This window comes from Ipomoea nil, unplaced genomic scaffold, assembly GCF_001879475.1.
Source record: "Ipomoea nil cultivar Tokyo-kokei standard unplaced genomic scaffold, Asagao_1.1 scaffold0848, whole genome shotgun sequence".
NCBI classification, from domain to species: domain Eukaryota; kingdom Viridiplantae; phylum Streptophyta; class Magnoliopsida; order Solanales; family Convolvulaceae; genus Ipomoea; species Ipomoea nil.
In genome coordinates, this window is record NW_017617276.1 from 1,019,510 (window position 1) to 1,046,736 (window position 27,227).

General features: G+C 39.6%; 2 protein-coding genes across 2 annotated transcripts in view; both read left to right on the top strand.

The window, feature by feature from the left end:
* LOC109178454 overlaps positions 1-12,452 on the top strand; it is a 74,628-nt gene extending 62,176 nt beyond the window's left edge. The window contains exons 2-4 of the mRNA XM_019328089.1: positions 10,572-11,123; positions 11,736-12,346; positions 12,438-12,452. Coding sequence (XP_019183634.1) covers positions 10,572-11,123; positions 11,736-12,346; positions 12,438-12,452 — 1,178 coding nt within the window. The remainder of the gene's footprint in view (positions 1-10,571; positions 11,124-11,735; positions 12,347-12,437) is intronic.
* Positions 12,453-12,496: 44 nt separating this feature from the next.
* LOC109178455 lies at positions 12,497-15,721 on the top strand. Its single transcript, XM_019328090.1, has 3 exons — positions 12,497-13,616; positions 13,719-14,599; positions 14,732-15,721. Exons 1-3 carry the CDS (start codon positions 12,497-12,499, stop codon positions 15,719-15,721), a joined length of 2,991 nt encoding a protein of 996 aa, XP_019183635.1.
* The last annotated feature ends 11,506 nt before the right edge of the window (positions 15,722-27,227 follow it).

The window sequence follows — 27,227 nt, forward strand, 5'->3', positions numbered from 1 at the left end:
AGAGCTCTGTAAATTCCAATATTTTTGTGTTTTCTCGTAGGAATTGTCTTCTTCCTTAGCAGTTCTCCAATGATGAGACCATATCCAACATTTTGATAGAATCGGTCCACTACAGCAGGTTTCTTCATTGGTTTGGCAGCATGAACAAAAATAACCATCTTCCTGTAGATAAATTTTGCCCATTTGAATTTTATTCCTTTCATGATTCCGTCCATCAGGCACACTGTTGACGCGGTCAAATCTTCAGTACTTCCCAGCTTGTGTTCAAGAATCTTGTAAATCATGTCCACCAACATCTCGTATTCAAACATCAATACATTCTTATGAGCGGATACATCAGAGAAAATTGGAGTCGTAGGACCACGAATCTCATTCCAAAAATTTTGAACAACATAGCTGTGAGATTCTGGCATTATCTGAGATTCAGGAAAGTTGAAGCACTTGTGTATGTCATCTTCAGTGATCGAAACTTCTGATCCTCCAACTCTAGATTTTATCGAGTCCTTTTCAACGACTGCATGTAGATAAAATTCGGCTACATCTTCTTCAAAGGTTCCAAAGTAGTTGTAGGTGAAGAAATCAAACAGTCCACAGTCTTTTAAAGCTTGAAGAATTTTCTCGGCCGTGTCCTTGTTGGTAGAACCTAGTCTGAAAAACTCAGGATTGAGAACCATCCCATTCGTCACTTGTTGCGAGAGGGCAAAAATAGGATCAATTTGCTTTCTTCCAGATTGAGCCATGATGATCAGATCGATTGATCAAGGAGAGATAATTTGAGAGAGAGTTTTCTGATATTCTGAAGGTCTTGAAAGAGTTTTTGAGATATAGGAGAGGGGTTTATATGAGGAGGATGACTCGAAGGGGTTTTTCGAATTTAAGAGAGAGAGATGGGACTTCTCAATTGTACCCTTTGGTTGAGGTGTGTCGATTGGGTGAGTTTAGGGTAGATGAGTCATCTGATAGAGAGTGTTACGAGGAAAGAGAAAATGTCATCATGAGCAGACAAGAGCATTTAATGCTCACACCTCTTTAGAAATACCCAATGCACGTAAGGTGTAGAGGGTGGAGATTTGAAGAGACACTTAGGAAGGATTTGGGTTCTGATCTCCTTGAGATTTGTTTGCGAGGATCGATTAAGAGTGTAGATTTCTGACAGGCGAGATGGGGGTGTCGATTTGAGAGAGAGAGGGTAAATTTGTTTGGAAAGATTTGATTTAGAAGAGGATTATGGGGGGAGGTTTAAGTTGGGTGGAGGTTTAGAAAGTGTAGGAGTTTATGGGTGGAGGTTTGATGCCCAATTAAACTCGAAATTTCCTCCTTTATCTCCTGATTTCCTTCTCAAATTCGTGTACCACAACCATAAACACACTCAAACATCTCGTTAGTAGCAAAAATTACTCCACAAATAATTAATCACACATACCAATTATATGTAACTCTAAAAAATACTAATTTCTAGATTTCTAAAACATTTTATAGCAATTTATATCACATATACTGCATATATACGAAACACACATACAAATAACATATTAAATCACATTTTGCACATATATAATTAAATAAACATGGTAAATCATTTTTAGAGCAAATTGTTCATGCAAACAAGTTAGTTAATTTACAGAAACATGAACACATATTCAAAAACTTATTAACACATTAAAACATGCAATTTTATACAAATTATCAAATAAATCACGAATTACACATTTTATCAAATTAATTTGCATGGCATATGATCTCACGTTAAATAATACATGCAAATACACAAATAAATTTCTAACACATATTGCAATTTTATCACATAAATATTTCGAATAAAAACATGCATAGAAACACATAAAACAATTTATCCACGTAAAACAATTAATTTTGAGCACAAGTATCAATTTAAATAGAGAGATTAAGTCCAGTGATACTTAGCTCATTTCGATCATTCCCAACTCGTGCTTTAAGTTAGAGAATCTCGTTTCGCATAAAGGCTTCGTGAGAATATCAGCAACTTGGTTTTCCGTAGGGATATATTCAATCTTCAGATTTTTCTTTTCAACGTGATCCCTTATAAAATGATGTCGAATGTCGATATGTTTGGTTCTTGAGTGAAGCACCGGATTGTGAGTGATAGCGATTGCACTAGTATTATCATAATAAATACTAACGTCATCACAATTAACTCCGTAATCCTTCAATTGTTGCTTCATCCACAAAATTTGCGCACAACAACTTCCTGCAGCAATATATTCGGCCTCGGCGGTACTAGTTGCGATGGAATTTTGCTTTTTGCTGAACCAAGAAACAAGCCTTCCCCCCAAGAACTGGCATGTCCCGGAAGTGCTTTTTCTGTCTATTTTGCAACCTGCAAAATCCGCATCTGAAAAACCCATTAGAGTAAAATCTGTACCTTTTGGATACCACAATCCAACATTGATTGTGCCTTTCAAATATCGTATGATCTTCTTTGTTGCGGTGAGGTGGCTTTCTTTTGGATTTGCTTGGAATCTTGCACACACGCCCACAGCATAAGAAATGTCCGACCTGCTTGCAGTAAGATATAGAAGTGAACCAATCATTCCTCTATATTTTGTTTGATCAACATCCTTTCCATCTTCATCTTTGTCTAGCCTTATTGATGTGCTCATTGGAATTTTGATCGATGATTTTCCATCAAGGCCAAACTTCTTTATGAAGTCGCGGGTGTACTTTGCTTGATTGATGAATACTCCTTCTTTTAGTTGTTTGACTTGTAAGCCCAAGAAGTAATTCAATTCACCCATCATGCTCATTTCGAATTTATTCTGCATAAGCTTCGAAAATTTCTCACACAAAGAATTGTTAGTGCTTCCAAAAATAATATCATCAACATATATTTGCAGTAATAAAATATGATCACCATCTTGAATTCTAAATAGAGTTTTGTCAACAAGGCCTTTGGTGAATCCACAGCTTATCAAGAACATAGACAAAGTATCATACCAAGCTCTAGGTGCTTGTTTCAACCCATACAATGCCTTTTTAAGTTTGTAGACTTTATCACCTTCGCCTTTTACCTCAAAACCTGGGGGTTGTTCGACATAAACTTCTTCTTCGAGTAGACCATTCAAGAATGCGCTTTTCACGTCCATTTGATAAACGGTGAAATCTTTGTGTGCGGCGTAGGCTAGGAAAATTCTGATTGCTTCAAGTCGAGCCACCGGTGCAAAAGTTTCATCAATTCTGGTTGAAATGGGTGCATGGTACTGGGTGGATCCATTTGTTGTGTACTGGGAGAGTTGGTTCGAATTTCCACATTTAATTCATTTTGTAATTGACCACCAACTTCACCAGTAACTTGATCACACATTAGAACCCGTACTGCATCCTCATTCCCACGTGAGGCATCACTCCCAAAATTATTATTTAAAGAATTTCCAACTTCTTCTGGGTGAGGGATGGGATTTTCTAGAGAATTAATTTCCAACTCATCCATTCCCTGCAAAACATCATCTTCACACGTATCATTAGTATCACAAAAATCAATATGACACTTGTTACCATTTTGTGCAATTTCTTCGTCCAGTGCATCACTCTTGATCTGTGATTTTTCATCAAATACCACGTGTATGGATTCTTCAACCACCATTGATCTTTTATTCAAAATTCTGAACGCCTTGCTGGTAGCTGAATATCCTAGAAAAATTCCTTCATCTGCACGCTCATCAAAAGCTTTTAGATGCAATTTATCATTAATATGAATAAAACATTTGCATCCAAAAATATGAAAATAACCAATATTTGGTTTTCTCCCTTTATATAACTCATATGGCGTCTTCTTGTACTGCTTATGGAACATGCTTCGATTTTGCGTGTAACAAGCAGTGTTGATAGCTTCCGCCCAATATCGTTTCGGGAGACCGGCAGCACTAATCATCACTCGTGCGGCTTCTTTGAGCGTCCGGTTTCTTCTTTCGGCAACACCATTTTGTTGCGGTGTTCTTGCGGCAGATAATTGATGAGAAATTCCATGTGAATTGCAAAAAGCTTGTATAACTCCATTCACGAACTCGGTTCCGCGATCCGTTCGTATTTTTGATATTTGCAATTCTTTCTCATTTTGTAGTTGTTTCAACAGCTTCGGTAGAACTTGCTCAACTTCATTTTTCTTCTTCAGAAACACGGTCCAAGTGTACCTGGAAAAATCATCAACAACAACGATAGTATATTTCTTACCACTTACACTTATTGGATCAACCGGTCCAAATATGTCCATATGTAGTAAGCTTAGCGGTCTTGACGTTGACTCATGTGTCTTTGATTTGAATGATGATTTGATTTGCTTTCCGCGTTGGCATGCATCACACACTTGGTCCTTCTTGAAGATAATATCTGGCAAGCCTTCTACTAGATTCTTCTTTGCAAGCTGATTGATGGTCTTGAAGTTTAAGTGGTTGAGCTTTCTGTGCCATTCCCGATTAGCTTCATTCGAATTTCTGGCCATTAAGCACACTGAATCTTTGCTAGTGCTCCAATCCACAATATACATGTTCTTTCGCCGTTTTCTAGATAAAACAATCTCATTTGTGAGCTCATTTTTTATTAGGCAATTATCTTTAGAAAATTCTACAAGATAGCCTTTATCACAAAATTGACTAGTGCTCAACAAATTAAATTTTAATCCTTCAACGAAAGAAACATCTTCAATCTTCAAACCATTTTTCTTGATCGTGCCAACTCCTTTTGTAATTCCATAATTTTGATTTCCTTCGAATATAACTTTTGGTCCATCGATTTCTTTGAAATTAACTAGATATGATTTATTTCTAGTCATGTGGCGTGAGCAACCACTATCGATGTACCAAACATCCTGCAAAAAAGATTAATTAATTTTAGGTACCCATACTTGCTTGGGTCCTTTACTGTTAGTGATTTTTGGTAACCAAACCCACCTTGATCTTATTGAATTAAGATGAGGCGATTTGTAACCATTAGAGACACGATAATCATAACTCACATTAGAAAATATTTTTGGCACCGGGTTTTGAAAATTATTTTTATATTTTGGCACCTGGGAAGAGAATGGTTGCTTTGGTCTATAAAAAGCATTACATCTATTACACAACCAATCTTTTTGAGTGGGATAAAATCTCCCAACTTTATTTCTAGAAAAGCTTCCCTCTTTTCTATGAAATCTTTTTGCACTTGACTCTTTGGCATATCTTTGCTTGTAGAATTTTTGTTGCTTTGCCGTAGTATAAACTTGTTTCGGCCTTTCAACATTCAACTTTGCGTTTGATTGATAGCCAAGTCCTTGTCTCATCGTGCTATTCTGACTTTTAACAAATTTTACCACTTGAACTTTATTATTTAAAGTAGTAGTAGAATTACTCAGATTTTGAGGGGTTTGAGAACATGTGGAGTCATAACCAATTCCGGTTCTATCTCCTGATGGCTTTTGCATGCTCACCATTTTATATATAATTTTAGACGAATTAGTGAACGTAGCAATAGTAGCTCTAAGATTATGTTCTCTAACCTCTCTTGCTTTACACTCTTCTTGAAGATGAATATTTTCATTCTTCAATTTACTCACTTCAAGTAAAGCATCTTGCAATTTTTTATTCATTTCTTCTTTTTCAAGAATTAGAATATTATTGCGCTCCTTGAGTTGAGGATGAGTGAGCATAATCTCTTGACATTCTCGCATTAGATTGTCAATAGATTCACGAGAAAAAGAAGAATTAACAGAATTGAAAGAATTAGATGTTACCTCTTCTTCCTCTGCGTCAAGAGCCATAAGACAATCTTCACTTGTACTCAACTCAATTGACTTGCATATTAGCGCCGTATCATCATCCGAATATGAACTTTCATCGCTTGATGATGAATCCTCCGAATCATCATTTTCGTTTGGTTCGTTGCCAACGAGAGCTTTTCTTTTGTCGTGCTTGAACCTTTTGCTTTCGGATTTGTTCGGTGTAGATTCAACATTTTTGCCTTGATACTTGCTAACGATCGGATACGGACAATTTATTTTAAAATGTCCGGGTTTGCGGCAATTGTAGCATAAATCCTTATTTTCTTCGACTTTTTCTTCTTGTGTTATGCGAGACATGAATTTTCCACGAGCAGAATTTTTGTTGTCTCCTTTTCGCATAAACCTTCTAAACTTTTTGACAAAAAGAGCAAATTGTTCGTCAGTCATAAAATCAACATTATTTTCTACTGACCTGGAGGTTGACGGTTGTTTGGCCATTAGAGCAGCATTTCGAGCTTCATGAACATCATCATCTTTGGCCTTCATTTCGAACTCATATGCTTTTAGATCACTAAATAATTTGTCTGTTGACAACATTCTTAGATCTCGGTGATCGCGCATAGCCGTAACCTTCATATCTCATGCAGATGGTAAGCCTCGTAGAATTTTAAGATTAATTTCTTTTTGGCTAATATTTTTGCCAAGATCACTAATCTCTCCAAGAACTTTGATCATTCAAGCTTCCATGTCTGCAACACTTTCATTTGAGAGCATTTTGAAATCTTCAAACTTCTTCATGGCGATTGTGAGCTTATTATCCTTTTCTTGTTCATCTCCTTCGCCAATCTTGATGAGAGTTTCCCATATTTCTTTGGCAGTGGCACACTTTCGGATCTTCGGAGATATTGTATCATCAACGGCTTTGAATAGAATATCCTTGGCAATATTGTCAAGATTATTCTGCGTTCTATCATCTGATGTCCATTCCGGTTTTGGCTTTTGTACGTACTGTGGAGCATCCGGGGATATAACAAATGCCGTATTGACTTTTAATATTTCGATAGGGCCAGTGGAAATAACTTCCCACATTTCATCGTGTAAGGCCGATAAGTGTACCTGCATACGAACTTTCCAATCATCAAATTTATCAAGAGAGAATAATAGATTTTGAGCTAAATCTTTCTTCATCATCATCACGAGAGATATGAAAGATGAATCCAATTCACACACTTTGGAGAATGGATCTGTCTAGCAGTCAGAAATGGTTGACCCAGTTAGGCACGTGCTTAGATAGCAATTTGGCCTAAATAGACAGCCTGCTCTGATACCAATTGTTCTTATCAGTTAGAGACAAATTCTGACTCGGATAGGCACCCGCTCTGATACCAATTGTTGGTCCCAAAAGAGGTAGGGTGAAAGTCTAGAGGGGGGGGGGGGGTGAATAGACTTTCAAACTTTTTCGCACAACACAACAAATGCTAAGACAGAGATAAACCAAAACTCTTAACTAGATTGTTAGAGTATGGTGCACAGCGGAAATAAATAAACATAAAGTGTGTGTGAGATTGTGTGAGCAGTATATCTTCGTGAGAGCAAATATATAAAGAGCAGTATGTAAAGAAAGCAGTAAAGAACACAAGACAATTATAGTGGTTCGCGAGGTGGTGTAATCCTCCTACTCCACTTGCTCTTTTCTCCAAGAGCCAATCCACTATATCTACCACTCCTTGGTTCCAAGATACAATGAATTTCCGTGATCTAGTGCTTTGATCACAAAGCCGGCACTAATCACGCCCAGTGACACCACACTGCTGCTTCGGGTTTCACGTCGCCGCGCTACTATCCCAGGATTTCACGACTCCGCGTTACTTTCCCCCCGTCTTCCACACTCCGGTAGAAATGTATCCCGTGATCTGGTGCTTTGATCACCAAGCCCACACCAATCACGCCCAGTGTCTCCGACACTGCTGCTTCGGATCTCACAGCTCCGTGTGACAATCCAGGATTTCACAGCTCCGTGCTACTTTCCTCCCTTCTCTTGTTTTGCTCCAAAACAAGTGTTGTCTTGCTTCCAACTTCTGAGACTCTGTAGATGATCTTCAATGATGCGCAGGTCTCTTTGATGAAGATAAACACTCTGGAATGATTTCTCTTGACAGCTCTGAGTGTTTTCTCTCTTTGAATATATAAAGTAAAGCACTTGATATTTTTGCTCTGTTTAAGAAATCTCTAAATATTTCTCTTTTGAAGCTCTCTGAGTTCTTTTTCTTTTCTCACTTCTCACTTGAAGATTTTTGGTATGCTCTGTACCAAATGAGATTTTTTGCTCTATGCTCTTTCAAGCTTAATTGCTCTATTCGATCCCTTTGATGGATTCGAATTTTCTGCTCTCTTGTTCGTGAGTTCGTTGTCTTCAAGTCTTCATATCTTCATCATTTTATAGCTGGTAATGAGAATCTGTCCGTTGGAAAGAGACGCTCTCATTTTTGAAATTTTGTATCTTTTGTCAGAGATCTTATCTTATCGTCTGCAAAAATGTCAGAAAGAGATAAGCTAGCCGTTGATGGAGTTTCATCTCCATGTAAATGAGCTGTAACACCCCAGATTTTCAAGACATTTAAAACTTATAAATAAAGGTATTATCTCATTAAATCCCAAAACATAATACAAGTGTACGGGGTGCTATGCCACACCTGAGCTAGAGAACCCAGGTGCACAGGCTAACTAGCTAATGTCCTCAATAATGTAAATGCATAATATGGCACGCAGGCCGAAATGGGAACTATCTACTTCTACGTTCCGAGTTCTAGCGCGCTCCAGTGACTTATTCTTCTGTGCCTGAAAGCCAAATATATCTGTTCAGCGAGAGATGCTGGTAACCCACTCCAACGCGTTGAAATACAATACGTATAGAGGTATATATAGATATACGAAAACCATTATGAGCATGAAGATATATCCTACGAACTCTAGCTTTTAAAACCGGGAATGACTCGACAGGTAAGGCCAGACACAAGTAACAGTTATAACGAGCATATGCAGTTCACAACAGATAAGGCAGGTAAGGCAAAGCATAAACAATAATCATAACCCAACATGAACAATCCCCAATGTAAATCCCTTAGTCACATCCCCCAAGACACTCATAATCACAACTCATCTATATCACAACACATAACACACTTTGTTGGCGCCACAGGACCAATCACATGCCCATATGATAGGCATATTTTACACTCATATTTTAGGTACATTTTTATAATAATTTTACATTCATTATTTAATATTATTTAATAATTAGTTCTTTTTAGAGCTAATATATATATATATATATATATATATATATATATATAATATAGAATACATTAATTATATATTACGTAGGGTACTAGCTAGTATATATATTATATATTATATTGTTAAATATTGCTTTGGTCCAACGGATGCATGCAAAACGAATTGAAGGTTTCAATTCGTTCGACTAAGGCAGCGGACAAAACGGAAGAATCCTTCAAACAAGTCAAAATGCTTCGCGAATTTCGACAGTGAGAGGCTCAAAATTAGGAAAATTGGCTGGTTGAGGTTCATTTAGCCTATTTTAAGAATACTATAAATAGTAGAAGTTTCCTTTTGTAAAACATTCATTCTTTCCCTCTCGATTATTCTTTAAAGTTGTTGTCAATGTCCATTCGTGGCTAATTTCTTTAGCTTGGTTTAGTGAATTGAAGCCCCGGAATTGATTATGCTGTAAGATTATTTATTTATTTTATTATATAATTTTTATGCATTTGGGTATTATATATTCTTCTAAGTTATTTGATATAATTATTTGCTATATTAGATAATGTTGTGCTACAAATTATTCTAATATTCAGTAGCAACTGAGGTTAATTATTGACGGCTTAGTGATAATTGATTTCAGGAAGAATATTTTCCTAAATTAAATGCAACCGCTTGTGTTTGTGTTATTTAGTTTGTTGGTTTTCCTAGTTCCTATTGCTGCTATTAAGTTAAATCTATAGCGCTTGTCTTAGGTTATTTAGTAGTTAGGGGTAATTAAACCGCTTGTGCTTTATTTACCTACAACTAAGGGAAAACAGAAATGAAATAATTTCACGACAAATATTCAATTGCATATTAATTACTTTATTAATCAATGATCAGTGTTGAATTCCGGTGGTGGATCTTTACTAACCAAGGTTTCTTATTATAAGTGTTTTCGATATATTATTTTCACTGTTTATTCGTTCGATTAAATTTCTCGTTTATTTAATTTCTCTTTTATTTAATATTTATTCTCGGTATATTCCAAACCCCCCATTATTTCCTTGAGCACAAAAGTTAAACTAGTTACTCCTCGTGGGATCGATCCTTACTCCCGCTACTACGTTGGTAAGGTTTTAATTTGGGAGCCTACGACAGCTCACCAAATTTTGGCGCCGTTGCCGGGGAGATTTTCTAGCTTATTTTGTGTTTATTTAATTATTTATTTCTGTATTTGTTTATTTGTTTTCATTTGCCCAAAAAAAAAAAAAGAATTTTAAAAAAATATTCTCTCTCGTTACTTTTGCATAAATGCTGCAATATATTTACTTTTCTTTTTTTATGCCTATAACTCGATCTGCTAATAAAAAAATCTTGCCGTACTATCCGGAAATTGAAAGAACTATACGCAAGTGGAGGAAACAAGCTTTGAGCAAATTGGAGTTTAGTGATCTGGCTACCGATTCTACCAATCCTGATTTAGAAGGGGAACCCATGGCTCAAAATCGGACTTTAAAAGAGCTTGGAGCTTCAAATCTAGATCAACAACCATTATGCATCACCTTCCCTGCTCTAGATGCCAATGTGCAATTCGAACTAAAGTCTGGATTAATTCATCTTTTGCCTTCTTTTCGTGGACTTGCAGGTGAAGATCCTCACAAGCATTTAAAGGAATTCCATGTGGTGTGTTTGAGTATGAAACCCACTGGGGTTACTGAGGAACAAATCAAGTTGAGAGCCTTTCCCTTTTCGTTGAAAGATTCAGCGAAGGATTGGTTATACTATCTACCTTCTGGGAGCATCACCACATGGAATAACTTAAAGACACTATTCCTTGAAAAATATTTCCCAGCTTCAAGGGCGGCCAATATTAGAAAGGAAATCTGTGGTATAAGGCAAAACAATGGAGAGTCTTTGTATGAATATTGGGAGCGTTTCAAGAAGCTTTGTGCAAGCTGCCCACACCATCAAATCAGTGATCAATTACTCATTCAATACTTTTATGAAGGACTTTTTCCGATGGATAGAGGCATGATTGATGCTGCAAGCGGTGGTGCTTTAGTTGACAAAACACCAGACGCTGCAAGAAATTTAATTGCAAACATGGCTGCAAATTCTCAACAGTTCGGCAATAGAGTTGCCCAACCGTCTAAGCAAGTGAATGAGGTAAATATTTATGCTCTTGAACAACAAATTTCTGGTTTAGCTACTCTTGTTCGTCAATTAGCAGTAGGCAATATGCAAACCGTAGGAGCATGTGGAATTTGCTCGGTAGTTGGGCACCAAACTGATGCCTGCCCAACTCTTCAAGAAGAACCTATTGAACAAGTCAACATGGCTGGAGGTTTTCCTGGACAACCTCAAGGTAAGTATGATCCATTTTCCAATACATATAATCCTGGATGGAGGGATCACCCAAACCTTAGCTATGGGAACTCACAAGGGAACCAGTTTGTTCAGAATCATTCTAATTTTCAACAGTATAGACAACCATTTCATGCAAGACAACAGCCGGTCAAAAGCTCTAGCTCAGGTATGAATCTAGAAGATATTGTTAAATCTCTTGCTACTAACACTTTGCAGTTTCAACAAGAAACACAACTATTCCAACAAGGGACAAGAGCTAGTATTCAAGAAACAAATGCTAGTATTCAAAACTTGGAAAGACAAATGGGCCAACTAGCAACTACAGTTAGTCGGTTGGAAGCACAGAGTTCTGGCAAACTACCCTCTCAAACAGTGGTTAATCCAAGAGAAAATGCAAGTGCAATTGTGTTGAGGAGTGGTAAGGAAATTGAAGGCCCTGCGATTGCTACCCCATCAGTGAACCAAGAAAAAGAGGGAACTAGCAACAATGAAAATTCTCAAGGTAAGTCTTCCAATCTTCTGAATTATGAACCCGTTCCCCCATTCCCCCAAGCTTTGTCAGAATCTATAAAAGGAACGAAAGATGAAGAGTTATATGAAACTTTCAAAAATTGTGAAGTGAATATTCCATTACTTGATGCAATAAAACAAGTTCCTAGATATGCTAAATTTTTAAAGGAATTGTGTACAACAAAAAGGACACAAAAGTCAAAAAAAGGTGAGAAAGTGCTAATGGGTAAGAATGTTTCTGCTGTGATTCAAAGCAAGCTTCCTGAAAAATGCAAGGATCCAGGTATGTTTACTATTCCTTGTATGATAGGCGATACTAAACTTGAGAAAGCCATGCTAGACTTAGGAGCATCTATTAATGTTATGCCATATTCTGTGTATGCTTCTTTAAAACTTGGACCTTTGAATGAAACTAGTGTAGTTATCCAGTTGGCTGATAGGTCTAATGCATACCCCAAGGGTGTAATTGAAGATGTATTGTTGCAAGTTAATAATTTAATCTTCCCTACTGATTTCTATGTGCTAGATATGGAAAATAATGATCATTCTGCACCTATTCTGTTAGGAAGACCATTTTTAAAAACTGCAAAAACAAAAATTGATATTCACAGTGGTACACTTACTATGGAATTTGATGGTAATGTTGTTACATTCAATATTTATGATGCTATGAAATACCCTGGGGGTGATAACTCTGCTTATTCTGTTGATATTATTGATTCATTGGTTGAAGAAGTTTTTGAATTTCATGGTGAAGATAAATTAGAAGTTGTTATTTGTGAACACCTTGAAAAAGGAAATAATGAGTTTTCTCTGAGTGCCAATTTACATGAAGTTATTGCATCATTGAATCATTGTCCCAAATTGCACCAACAAAATAATGTTTCTTATATGGCTTTGCCTGTCTCTATCAAAAAATTGTTACCATCTGTCGTGCAGGCACCTATCCCTGAGTTGAAGCCTCTTCCCAATCATCTTAAATATGCTTTCTTAGGAGAAAATAAAACATTGCCAGTCATAATTTCAACTAAACTCTCTGCAATAGAAGAGGAAAAACTTGTCCAAGTGCTAAAAGAACACAAAACTGCCATTGGGTGGACAATTGCAGATATCAAAGGGATAAGTCCATCCACTTGCATGCACCGAATTCTTCTAGAGGAAGGAGCAAAACCATCTCGTCAACCACAAAGAAGGCTAAACCCGCCCATGATGGAAGTAGTCAAGGAAGAGGTCCTCAAACTCCTTGGAGCTAGGATAATCTATCCTATTTCAGATAGCAAATGGGTTAGCCCAACTCAAGTGGTTCCTAAGAAAACAGGGATTACAGTTGTCAGAAATCAAAATAATGAACTTGTCCCCACTCGTATTCAAAATGGGTGGCGAGTTTGTATAGACTATAGGAAGTTGAATGCTGTTACAAGAAAAGATCACTTCCCTTTACCGTTTATTGACCAAATGCTAGAGAGGTTGGCCGGTCGCTCTTATTTTTGTTTTCTTGATGGTTATTCAGGTTATTTCCAGATTCCAATCGCTCCGGAAGACCAGGAAAAGACGACTTTTACATGTCCCTTTGGCACTTTTGCATATCGGCGCATGCCGTTTGGCCTCTGTAATGCCCCGGGTACCTTTCAGAGGTGTATGGTTAGCATATTTTCTGATTATGTTGGGAATATGATTGAAGTTTTCATGGATGATTTTACAGTTTATGGCGACTCTTTTGACTCCTGCTTACATAACCTTTCACTTATTTTGAAAAGATGCATAGAGAGTAATCTTGTGTTAAATTCTGAAAAATGTCATTTTATGGTTAATCAAGGTAATGTTTTGGGGCATGTTATTTCATCTAGTGGGATTGAGGTTGATAAAGCCAAAGTTGATATTATAGAGTCTCTGCCTTATCCTACTACTGTGCGGGAAGTCCGCTCTTTTCTTGGACATGCAGGTTTTTACCGAAGGTTTATCAAGGACTTCTCGAAAATAGCACTACCTTTATGCAAATTGTTGCAGAAAGAGACACCCTTTGAGTTTGACAAAAAGTGTAAGGGAGCATTTGACGAATTGAAGGAGTTGTTGACGTCTGCGCCGATCATTCAGCCACCTAACTGGAACTACCCATTTGAGATTATGTGTGATGCAAGTGATCACGCAGTAGGGGCTGTGATGGGCCAAAAGATCGGGAAATCATCCCATGTTATTTATTCTGCTTCTAGGACTTTAAATGATGCTCAGAAAAACTATTCTACTACAGAAAAAGAACTTTTAGCCATTGTTTTTGCTTTAGAAAAATTTAGGTCCTATTTGCGGGGCACCAAAGTTATCGTTTATTCTGACCATGCAGCTCTTCGCTACTTGATGAAAAAGCAGGAAGCCAAACCAAGATTGATAAGATGGATTCTCCTCTTAAGTGAGTTTGATGTGGAGATCAAAGATAAAAAGGGGTCAGAGAATCTTGTGGCCGATCATTTGAGTCGGTTGGTACACATTGAACCTGAACCTCCGCTGCAAGAAGCATTCCCTGATGAGCACTTATTGGCTGCGACTGTGGTTTTACCTTGGTATGCTAACGTAGTCAACTTTTTGGTTGCCAACAAGTTTCCTCATAATTCGTCTAAAGCCCAAAAAGATAAAATCAGGAGTAACGCCAAGTACTATGTATGGGATGAACCGTACCTCTGGAAACATTGTGCTGACCAAGTGGTAAGGCGGTGTGTACCTGATAGCGAAATTGCCTCAATCCTTGCCTTTTGTCATTCTTATGCTTGTGGCGGCCACTTTGGTGCTAAGAGAACAGCAAGGAAAGTGTTGGACTCTGGGTTTTATTGGCCAACTTTATTTAAAGATTCATACTCATTTTGCAAGTGTTGTGATGCTTGCCAAAAGTCAGGTAATTTATCCCGGAGAAATGAAATGCCACAAACTCCGATCCTATTTTGTGAGGTCTTTGATGTTTGGGGTATTGATTTTATGGGCCCATTTCCTGCCTCTTTTGGTTTTGTCTATATTTTACTTGCTGTTGATTATGTTTCGAAGTGGGTAGAAGCTAGAGCTACTAGGACTGATGACTCTAAAGCTGTTGCAGATTTTATCAAATCTAACATCTTTTCCAGGTTTGGCATTCCAAGAGCTATAATAAGTGATCAGGGTACTCACTTTTGTAATCGCACCATCGAAGCATTGCTTAAGAAGTACCATGTCACCCATAAGGTGTCAACTGCCTACCACCCACAGACTAATGGGCAGGCAGAGGTGTCCAACCGAGAGGTGAAGTCAATCCTTGAGAAAACAGTCAACCCAAACAGAAAGGATTGGAGTTTGCGTTTAGATGATGCATTGTGGGCGTATAGAACCGCATACAAAACACCTATTGGTATGTCCCCTTATCGCATTGTGTTTGGGAAAGCTTGTCACCTTCCCGTTGAGTTGGAGCACAGAGCCTATTGGGCTGTCAAGAGCTTTAATATGAACATTGATGAAAGTGGCCTACACCGCAAGTTGCAACTTTCTGAGTTGGAGGAGATTCGCAATGAGGCCTACGAGAATTCAAGAATCTACAAAGAAAAGACAAAAGCATTCCATGACAAGATGCTTTTGGGAAAGGAATTTTCAATTGGACAAAAAGTCCTCCTCTTCCAGTCACGTCTTCGGCTATTCCCAGGTAAGTTACGTTCTCGTTGGGTTGGTCCATTTATTATCACAAATATTTTTCCTCATGGGGCGATAGAGATTCAAAGTTTACAGACTTCAAAGATATTCAAGGTTAATGGCCATCGGCTTAAACCTTACCATGAAGGGGCTCAAGTTGAATATATTGCCGACATACTTCTTGAAGATCCCAGCTATTTTGAATAATATGAACAACTAGAAGGGGAGTTTGTTTTATTATTATTATTTTTTTTTTCTCTTTTCTTTTTGTTACATTTAATATCCTTTTTCTGTGCTTTTTTTTATTCAACATTGGGGACAATGTTGATAATAAGTGTGGGGGAGGGGATTTAGATTTATTATTATTTGTTTGCTTATGTCAAAATTTTCACAAATATTTTACTAGTATTTTATGCAAAATAAGTATTATTTTCAAAAAAAAAAAAAATCCAAAAATTATTTTATTTTTCCTTTCTTGGAATTCATAACATGATTGAATAAATAATTTGGCAAATTGTGATTAGTTTGTTAGCATTTCCCGTTTGATATGTAATGACTATATTAAGTAAGCAATAAACCTGTGAGTGTTTTGAGCCATTGACTGACACTTCGGTCTTATTTTCTTTCTATTGTGCGATTTCTTCCATAATTTTGTTTCTCTAGAACTTGCCTTGATTCTCTTTTAAAGCTAATTAGACCATGCATGATTCAAGTGTGATTAAGGCCATTATTTGATTTTGAGCCTCACTATCCAAATAACCGGTTTGTCCCATGATTATTTCCCTTCGTTAACCCACTTTGAGCTTTATGGCCATTCTTTTCTTTATTTTGAACCACATTACAAGCCTTTTATATCTAAAAATAATACCTTCACCCAGCTGAATAACTAGTGGAGCAAATTTTGAATTATTCTTGTAACCTACGTGAGGTTGTGAGGAAGAAGTGTGGGGGAGGTCACTTTCTTGTGTTAATATGACTGAAAATGAGGTGAGTTGTATCTTCATTACTGATTTGTCGCTGGTCTTCTATGAAAAAGAAAACGAAGACAATTCATGATTCCAAAAAATATGGAGGCTGGAAAAAATGAAGAAATGGGAGAAATGATTAATGTATTTTGAAAAAAAATGTTGCTGAAATTTATGAGAAAAAATGAGAAAGAATCAGCAGTTTGTTTTGAGTCTGAAGTTACTTCTAAATAAATGAAGTAAGGGGAAATTCTGGTAATACTGAGGAAGCATTCTATACTTGGTGTTGAGCAAGTATCTTGGATTATTTGTATTTATTTGCTCCTCTAGTTTGAAAGCTTTTGTTTAAGCTACTTTCCTAAATATTCCCTACCTTAACCCTAGCCCCATTACAACCTGTGGGAAGTCCTTATGATTTGTGTCATGCATGACTCTTGTAGTGGTGATTGAGAAGATATGCAAGCCTATGGTAGAGCAATTTTATAGGAATGAACTTGAGTGAAATCTATACCCATCAAACACTTGAGTGATGAGTGATATTCCTGTGAGGGCTTACTTATTTAGTTTTCTTCATTTTCAAATAGGAATGCTAACTTATTAATTGCAGGGTGCTTCAGATTGTTGTTCATGATATGTTATGAGTTTTGGAAATTTCGATTCAATTTACTTCGCAAATAATATTTTTGCTTGGGGACAAGCAAACGTTTTAGTGTGGGGAAATTTGATAGGCATATTTTACACTCATATTTAAAGTACATTTTTATAATAATTTTACATTCATTATTTAATATTATTTAATAATTAGTTCTTTTTAGAGCTAATATATATATATATATATATATATATAATATAGAATACATTAATTATATATTACGTAGGGTACTAGCTAGTATATATATTATATATTATATTGTTAAATATTGCTTTGGTCCAACGGATGCATGCAAAACGAATTGAAGGTTTCAATTCGTTCGACTAAGGCAGCGGACAAAACGGAAGAATCCTTCAAACAAGTCAAAATGCTTCGCGAATTTCGACAATGAGAGGCTCAAAATTAGGAAAATTGGGTGGTTGAGGTTAATTTAGCCTATTTTAAGAATACTATAAATAGTAGAAGTTTCCTTTTGTAAAACATTCATTCTTTCCCTATCGATTATTCTTTAAAGTTGTTGTCAATGTCCATTCGTGGCTAATTTCTTTAGCTTGGTTTAGTGAATTGAAGCCCCGGAATTGATTATGCTGTAAGATTATTTATTTATTTTATTATATAATTTTTATGCATTTGGGTATTAAATATTCTTCTAAGTTATTTGATATAATTATTTGCTATATTAGATAATGTTGTGCTACAAATTATTCTAATATTCAGTAGCAACTGAGGTTAATTATTGACGGCTTAGTGATAATTGATTTCAGGAAGAATATTTTCCTAAATTAAATGCAACCGCTTGTGTTTGTGTTATTTAGTTTGTTGGTTTTCCTAGTTCCTATTGCTGCTATTAAGTTAAATCTATAGCGCTTGTCTTAGGTTATTTAGTAGTTAGGGGTAATTAAACCGCTTGTGCTTTATTTACCTACAACTAAGGGAAAACAGAAATGAAATAATTTCACGACAAATATTCAATTGCATATTAATTACTTTATTAATCAATGATCAGTGTTGAATTCCGGTGGTGGATCTTTACTAACCAAGGTTTCTTATTATAAGTGTTTTCGATATATTATTTTCACTGTTTATTCGTTCGATTAAATTTCTCGTTTATTTAATTTCTCTTTTATTTAATATTTATTCTCGGTATATTCCAAACCCCCCATTATTTCCTTGAGCACAAAAGTTAAACTAGTTACTCCTCGTGGGATCGATCCTTACTCCCGCTACTACGTTGGTAAGGTTTTAATTTGGGAGCCTACGACAGCTCACCACCATACATGAGGGTCAGCGCATATAGCTCCGACACGGCCCCGCAGCACCATGCCCGTATCGCAACACGGGGAGGTCGATCGCAACCGACCGATGAACCGCAGCTCATCATAATGTTTGATCGCAACCAAACAGTGGACCACAGCCCAAGACAGTGTCATCTGACCGCAGCCAGGATAAAGGATGAACCGCAGCTCGTATAGAAACGTTTGATCGCAACCAAACGGTGGACCGCAGCCCAAGAGAATGTCATCTGACCGCAGCCAGGAATACCAATCTGACCGCAGCCAGCTTCTGAACCGCAGCTCAGGATAACCAATCCGATCGCAACCGAATTGGGGTAGCACACACACATAACACATAGCAAGCACATGCAACCCACGTTACACATCGGGAAGGGGGGTGAAGCGTATAACAAACCTATGCGTGATCCATCACATACTAAGAATAGTCCTAAGGGGTTCATACTTCCTTCACCTAGGTCAACGGGATACCAATTCATCTAGCATGCGATATAACAGACTCATAAACCTACGAATGGTACCCGAAACATCAAACTAGACGTAGGCACGACAAACGGGGTCCGTTGGGACACCACGGGGATCGGGGAAACATCAAACGGGGAAGCCGGGAGCCCGAGGTAGTGTAATTTCCAGCGGGTAGCCGGTGGGTGGGGGTCCACCCGCCGGCTGCCACTGTTCCGGGCAGCGGATGCCCGGCGGGCAGTTGCCCGCTGCCGGAGCTGCCCGAGAATGCCGCGGGTAGGTGGTGGGTCCCCTACCCCCACCTACCCCCCACTGACTCTTTTCATCACTTTTCGCCCCGGGAACCGTTGTGGAACCCGAAACCATGCTTAGACACTTTACAACGCAATTAACAACAACAAGTAGACAATTAACGAATCAAATACGGGAAACGAACGGCACATGGCCTATCATGCTTTTCTAAACGTAATCAACACCCAAACATGCGATTTCCCACCCGATAATCCAAGAATCAAAGCATACGGTACAACCTAGGGTTCTAATCACTTTTATATCAACAAGAATACGATTTGTCTTCTAATTGCAAGATTCGGTAGGAACAACACAAAATCATCAAGGATACCAATTAATCATCAAGAACATCATAATCATCAAGAACAACACATAATCATCAAGAATCCCAATTAATCATCAAGAACATCACAATTATCAAGAAACTCCCAATATCAAGATTACCAAGATTCCCCATGGAATCATTAAATCAACATCAATAATAATCATAGTAATTCGCCCTTCACAATCATACGGGGGGGAAACCCTAAGGGGAAATCATAGCTATGAAAATAGGTTTTGTTGAGACATGGGTTACCTCTTAGCCTTAATTAGTTCCTTGGCTATGAAGGGTCTTTCTTTAAGCTTTCTTGCTTTCTTCTAAGGGAATTCTTGGAGCTCTCTTGGGGAGGTGGGGCGTTTAGGCGTGTGGGAAGTTCTAGGTGTCTCCTAAGTCCCTTATTTATATATTTAGGAGTCCTAATTAGGAATTAATACTATAGGCTTGCTAATTCTATTTCTTTCGGAACTAAGGATTGGGTTTAGGGGTTGGGTATATATATGAGGGCCCATGGACTATGGTGGGCCTTTTTCCCTAATTAATCATTATGATTTATTCTTCCTCTTGGGCTATTGATTAATTGATTAAATGGTTTTAGGGGCCGTAACACGGGGTGTTACACTCTCCCCCCCTTACAAGGGGCTTCGTCCCCGAAGCCCGGTGTTATAGTCCATCCTTTCACCCCTAGACACCTCGTAGCTCGGCCTCCTAATTAGGGTTGCGGCCTTACGTTTGTCTTGGCTTGGGGTAGGCTGAACTTTTGATGGTGTTGTGATAGAGAATTTTTCGGTTGTACCTCGGTTTCCTGCGCTGGAACTGGATGCACCGCGAGTGCCCAAGGCGGCCTCGATCGCTGCTACCCTTTGATCGAGTGCGCGTGTGGTGCGAATCAAGGATGAGAACCCGTCTTCCATGATTTGATTCTGCCGGTCGAGCTGAGCGAGTATGCGTTCGTTGACCGAACCCTCGTTTTGTCCCCTCGGGTTCCCTCCTGGCTGTGGGTGCCACTGACGGGTTAGGCCCGTCTTCCTCCTCTTGTCCCTCATTTCCCTCCGTACCTCCGCAATCTTGCATGGCTCGCTTGAGCTTTTTGTTGGAGATGTCCAATCGATCAACCAATTCCATACGTTCCTCCTCGGGTTTTTGACAAATTTCTTCGAGGGTGAGATAGTATCCTCCCTCGGTGTAGTAGATGTCGTTGCGGCGGAGGTTTTGGGCATTGAAAACCATGCCGTTGGCGGTTTTGACCTCGGTGTGGCTTAGGTCTACCCCCTTTTTCTCCATGATCCAACTTAGGATCATCCCGTAGGGTAGGCTAAGCCGGTTGTTTGTCTTGCAGAACTCTATGTGCTTTAGCATGAGTGCCGGCAGGTTGAACTTGATTTTATGTTTTAGGAGATACGCAAAGGTGCACTCCAAGCTCCCCACATCCTTGCTCTTGTTATTGGTGGGCAAGAGACTATCGGTTACAATCATAACCAATATCTTTTGCTCCGCCGATAGCCACTTTCGGTTTGGTCGAGTGGCCGAGGTGAATCCGTCCTCTTTCCCGAGTAAGTACCCAAGATAGTCCTTGTATCCCGTAGTTTGGGTATGTAACACCCCAGATTTTCAAGGCATTTAAAACTTATAAATAAAGGTATTATCTCATTAAATCCCAAAACATAATACAAGTGTACGGGGTGCTATGCCACACCTGAGCTAGAGAACCCAGGTGCACAGGCTAACTAGCTAATGTCCTCAATAATGTAAATGCATAATATGGCATGCAGGCCGAAAAGGGAACTATCTACTTCTACGTTCCGAGTTCTAGCGCGCTCCAGTGACTTATTCTTCTGTGCCTGAAAGCCAAATATATCTGTTCAGCAAGAGATGCTGGTAACCCACTCCAACGCGTTGAAATACAATACGTATAGAGGTATATATAGATATACGAAAACCATTATGAGCATGAAGATATATCCTACGAACTCTAGCTTTTAAAACCGGGAATGACTCGACAGGTAAGGCCAGACACAAGTAACAGTTATAACGAGCATATGCAGTTCACAACAGATAAGGCAGGTAAGGCAAAGCATAAACAATAATCATAACCCAACATGAACAATCCCCAATGTAAATCCCTTAGTCACATCCCCCAAGACACTCATAATCACAACTCATCCATATCACAACACATAACACACTTTGTTGGCGCCACAGGACCAATCGCATGCCCATACATGAGGATCAGCGCATATAGCTCCGACACGGCCCCGCAGCACCATGCCCGTATCGCAACACGGGGAGGTCGATCACAACCGACCGATGAAACGCAGCTCATCATAATATTTGATCGCAACCAAACAGTGGACCGCAGCCCAAGAGAGTGTCATCTGACCGCAGCCAGGATAAAGGACGAACCGCAGCTCGTATAGAAACGTTTGATCGCAACCAAACGGTGGACCGCAGCCCAAGAGAATGTCATCTGACCGCAGCCAGGAATACCAATCTGACCGCAGCCAGCTTCTGAACCGCGGCTCAGGATAACCAATCCGATCGCAACCGAATTGGGGTAGCACACACACATAACACATGCAACCCACGTTACACATCGGGAAAGGGGGATGAAGCGTATAACAAACCTATGCGTGATCCATCACATACTAAGAATAGTCCTAAGGGGTTCATACTTCCTTCACCTAGGTCAACGGGATACCAATTCATCTAGCATGCGATATAACAGACTCATAAACCTACGAATGGTACCCGAAACATCAAACTAGACGTAGGCACGACAAACAGGGTCCGTTGGGACACCACGGGGATCGGGGAAACATCAAACGGGGAAGCCGGGAGCCCGAGGTAGTGTAATTTCCAGCGGGTAGCCGGTGGGTGGGGGTCTACCCGCCGGCTGCCACTGTTCCGGGCAGCGGATGCCCGGCGGGCAGCTGCCCGCCCGCCGGCTGCCCGCTGCCGGAGCTGCCCGAGAATGCCGCGGGTAGGTGGCGGGTCCCCTACCCCCACCTACCCCCCACTGACTCTTTTCATCACTTTTCGCCCTGGGAACCGTTGTGGAACCCGAAACCATGCTTAGACACTTTACAACGCAATTAACAACAACAAGTAGACAATTAACGAATCAAATACGGGAAACGAACGGCACATGGCCTATCATGCTTTTCTAAACGTAATCAACACCCAAACATGCGATTTCCCACCCGATAATCCAAGAATCAAAGCATACGGTACAACCTAGGGTTCTAATCACTTTTATATCAACAAGAATACGATTCGTCTTCTAATTGCAAGATTCGGTAGGAACAACACATAATCATCAAGGATACCAATTAATCATCAATAACATCATAATCATCAAGAACAACACATAATCATCAAGAATCCCAATTAATCATCAAGAACATCACAATTATCAAGAAACTCCCAATATCAAGATTACCAAGATTCCCCATGGAATCATTAAATCAACATCAATAATAATCATAGTAATTCGCCCTTCACAATCATACGGGGGGGAAACCCTAAGGGGAAATCATAGCTATGAAAAATAGGTTTTGTTGAGACATGGGTTACCTCTTAGCCTTAATTAGTTCCTTGGCTATGAAGGGTCTTTCTTTAAGCTTTCTTGCTTTCTTCTAAGGGAATTCTTGGAGCTCTCTTGGGGAGGTGGGGCGTTTAGGCGTGTGGGAAGTTCTAGGTGTCTCCTAAGTCCCTTATTTATATATTTAGGAGTCCTAATTAGGAATTAATACTATAGGCTTGCTAATTCTATTTCTTTCGGAACTAAGGATTGGGTTTAGGGGTTGGGTATATATATGAGGGCCCATGGACTATGGTGGGCCTTTTTCCCTAATTAATCATTATGATTTATTCTTCCTCTTGGGCTATTGATTAATTGATTAAATGGTTTTAGGGGCCGTAACACGGGGTGTTACATGAGCTCCCAAACTCCATCTAATATTCCTCTGTTTTAACGTTGAGTGGAAATATCTGGGTCTCAGTTTTGGTGTAGAATGGCTTCTCTGATTAGCTCTGAAGTGGTCCTTGTATCTTTGGGATTTAAAAATATTCATCAATTTAATCCCATACTAGTTAAAACTAGTATTTTTTCCTTGTGAGAATATTTTCACTGTAAGTTCATCTTCATCTTCTTCATTCTCACGTCTGGGTGTTCTCAGACTTCAAACTGGCTTTGAACTTCCACCCAATTTGAATTTCTCCTTTGTAATTGACACCCAATTTCAATTACCCAATTTGAATTTCTCCTTTGTAATTGACACCCAATTTCAATTGGCTTGTAATTGGCACCCAATTTGAATTTCTCCATTGTAATTGGCTCCCAATTGACTTTGACTTGCAATTGGCTCCCAACTGCTCCTGGTGCTTTCACTTGCAATTGGCTCCCAACTGCTCCTGGTGCTTTCAATTGCTTCCCAATTTGAATTGTTGACTTTGACTTTGAAATTGGCTCCCAGACTTCTCCTGGTATTTGAATTCAATTTGATCTCCATGTCTTCTTTGGCTCCCAATTTCAATTCTACATTGGCTGTGAATTGATTCTACATTGGCTCCCATATTGAATTGATTTCCATGTGAAACTTGCTCCCAATTTCAATTGATTTCTTTGAAACTGGCTCCCAATTTCGAAGCAGAAATCGGCTCCCAATTCCTTTGAATTGGCTCCCAAGTGCAATTGCATCTCAATTGCCACCCAAGTGAAATTGCTTCCCAATTTCCACTTGTAATTGGCGTCCAAAGCTTAAACTAGCGCCCAACTCCATCAGATTAATTTAATTTGACTTCTCAAATTTTACCTTGTAAAATTATTAATGGTAAGTTTCAAACTTGAGCCATTTCGGATAATATATCAAGTATCATCCACTTCGTCTGTACAGCTTTTGATTAAATCTCCAATCACATTTGATGTACTTCTTTCTTTCCATAGATGCTTGATCTCCAAGTCAATTTCATGCATTCTTCCAATATTAATTTTCTTCACGAAAATTCTTCTGGGATATCTTCTTTGAGTAGTAGCGACGTGAATATTGTATCATTCATCTTCTTCTTCAATTTGTCATTTTCTCCAGACAAATTCTTGATTTTCGGCTTTATATCTTCTTCTTCTATTTTCATCCATTTTCCTCTGTTTTTCTCTTTTCATAATTAAATAATTTCCCGATCACGGTCTAAGACTCTACTAGACCTAGAAATAAAATTGGGGGATCTACAAATACAAATTTGGCATATCAAAATCATTACACTTTATTCCTAACATATTTCAATGCGTTGGAGTGGGTTACCAGCATCTCTCGCTGAACAGATATATTTGGCTTTCAGGCACAGAAGAATAAGTCACTGGAGCGCGCTAGAACTTGGGGACGTAGAAATAGATAGTTTCCCTTTCGGCCTGCGTGCCATGTTTATGCATTTACATTATTGAGGATATTAGTTAGTTAGCCTGTGCACCCGGGTTCTCTAGCTCAGGTGTGGCATAGCACCCCGCACTCTTGTATTATGTTTTGGGATTTAATGAGATTTCACCTTTACTTTGTGAGTTTTAAATATCTTGAAAATCTGGGGTGTTACAGTTGGTATCAGAGCCTAAAATTGACCCTAGGATAAGACTCTTAAGATCAGACCTTAGGACATTAAGCTTAAACACTAGGTACTTAGGAACATAGGATTTAGGAATCTTAGGACGCGCGGTGAGATTGTGAAACCTACACATAACCTCTCCTCACTTTATCCCTCTCTAACTTAAAGAAACTCCCCCCTTCGCTTATTGCATCAAGGTAAGGACGCAAAATAACATCGACGTATGAACTCCAGGATGGCACCGAGAAGAAGACAGGTAGGAACACCGAAACTCCCCACTGAGGAATTCCTGACTCAGAATCTGCAACGCCTGGCCCAAATTGCCCAGGCGCTAAGTACTACCGTTCCCCAGCCTTTACCAAACGAGAACTTGGAGATCCACCACCAAGTCACGACACACCAACCACCCACCCTCTCAGGAAACGAAGACCCCACGACCCTCGAGGAGTGGATCGGGACTTTCGACAAGATATTCAGGGCAACTAAATGCCCCGAGGGCCACCAAGTAAGAATGGCCTCCTTCTACTTCAAACACGAGGCCGACACCTGGTGGGCTCACGAAGGACCCACCTGCGAACAAGACCCGGGATTCAACTGGGAAACCCTAAAAACGCGGCTACGAGAACAATTCTATCCCAACCACCTAAGAGCCACCATATACGAAGAATTCCTCCACCTAAGACAAGGTGCAACCTCGATCACGGAATACTACCAACAATTCCACCGACTGGCTCGCCTAATCCCCGAGCTAGTACCCACCGAAAGGATCAGGATCGAAAGGTTCATAACAGGCCTTGACCCCGAATATCAAAAAGCCCTGGCCACACAAGAGCCAGGAACCCTCGGGGAAGCCTATGCCAAGGCGTCCCAACTACAACAAGTGCCAAACCAACCCCGGGAAACACGCCTGGGAAACAAAAGGAAATCAGAAGGAAATCACATGAACCCCACCCGTGGCCTTAAAAACCCCAGGGCCGCCTCACCTCGCCAAGTCACAGCGCCAACCACTCAAGGAAGAATCCTTACTCTAAGAAAAGCCAAAATTGGGGATAGCAACATAGTCTTCGGAACCTTCCTAGTACACGCCACCCCCGCCACAGTGTTATTTGACTCGGGGGCTACCAACTCGTTTATAGCAACCGAGTTTGCCACTCAGCTCAGCCTCAACACCAGCACCAAGGTCGGACTCCAGGTCAAAGTGGCCTCCGGCGAAATCCTAGGATGCAACCGCATGTACGAGAACATAATGATCACCATACAAGGGGTGGAATTTCCCAGCAACTTAATTCGATTCAAACTGGATGGAGTACAGGTGATTTTGGGCATGGATTGGCTAGGGAAATACCAAGCACAAATCCTATGCGGAGAACAAAAAGTGGTCCTACGGGGACCAAACGGTAAGAGGGTATCTTATCATGGGACCCACCGTGAAGCCGGGATCAAAGTGGCGAACATGATAAAAATGAAGAAATACCTAAACAAGGGAAGCGAGGCCTTCCTATGTTCGGTCGAGGACCTCAGCACCAAAACCCCCGAACCACAAACCATTCCAGTGGTAAACGAATTCACCGACGTCTTCCCGGACGAAATCCCCGGGGCACCCCCAGCCAGAGAAGTCGAGTTCACCATAGATCTCGTACCGGGCGCTGCCCCAATTTCTAAACCTCCCTACCGGTTAGCACCAAAAGAAATAAAGGAACTGAAGACGCAACTGCAAGAATTGCTAGACAAGGGCTACATCCGTCCTAGCACCTCCCCATGGGGAGCGGCAGTGTTATTTGTTAAAAAGAAGGATGGGAGCATGCGCCTATGCATCGACTACAGGGAACTTAACCAAGTCACGATAAAGAATAAGTACCCCCTTCCCCGAATCGACGACTTTTTTGACTAACTTAAAGGGGCAGGGGTATTTTCAAAGATTGATCTAAGATCCGGGTATCACCAAATACAGGTGGCCAAGCCGGACATTCAGAAAACAGCCTTCCGGACACGTTACGGTCACTATGAATTCACCGTAATGCCCTTCGGACTCACCAACGCGCCTGCCATATTCATGGACCTCATGAACCGAGTATTTCGACCCCACTTAGATGACTTCGTCATTGTATTCATTGACGACATCCTAGTCTACTCCCGA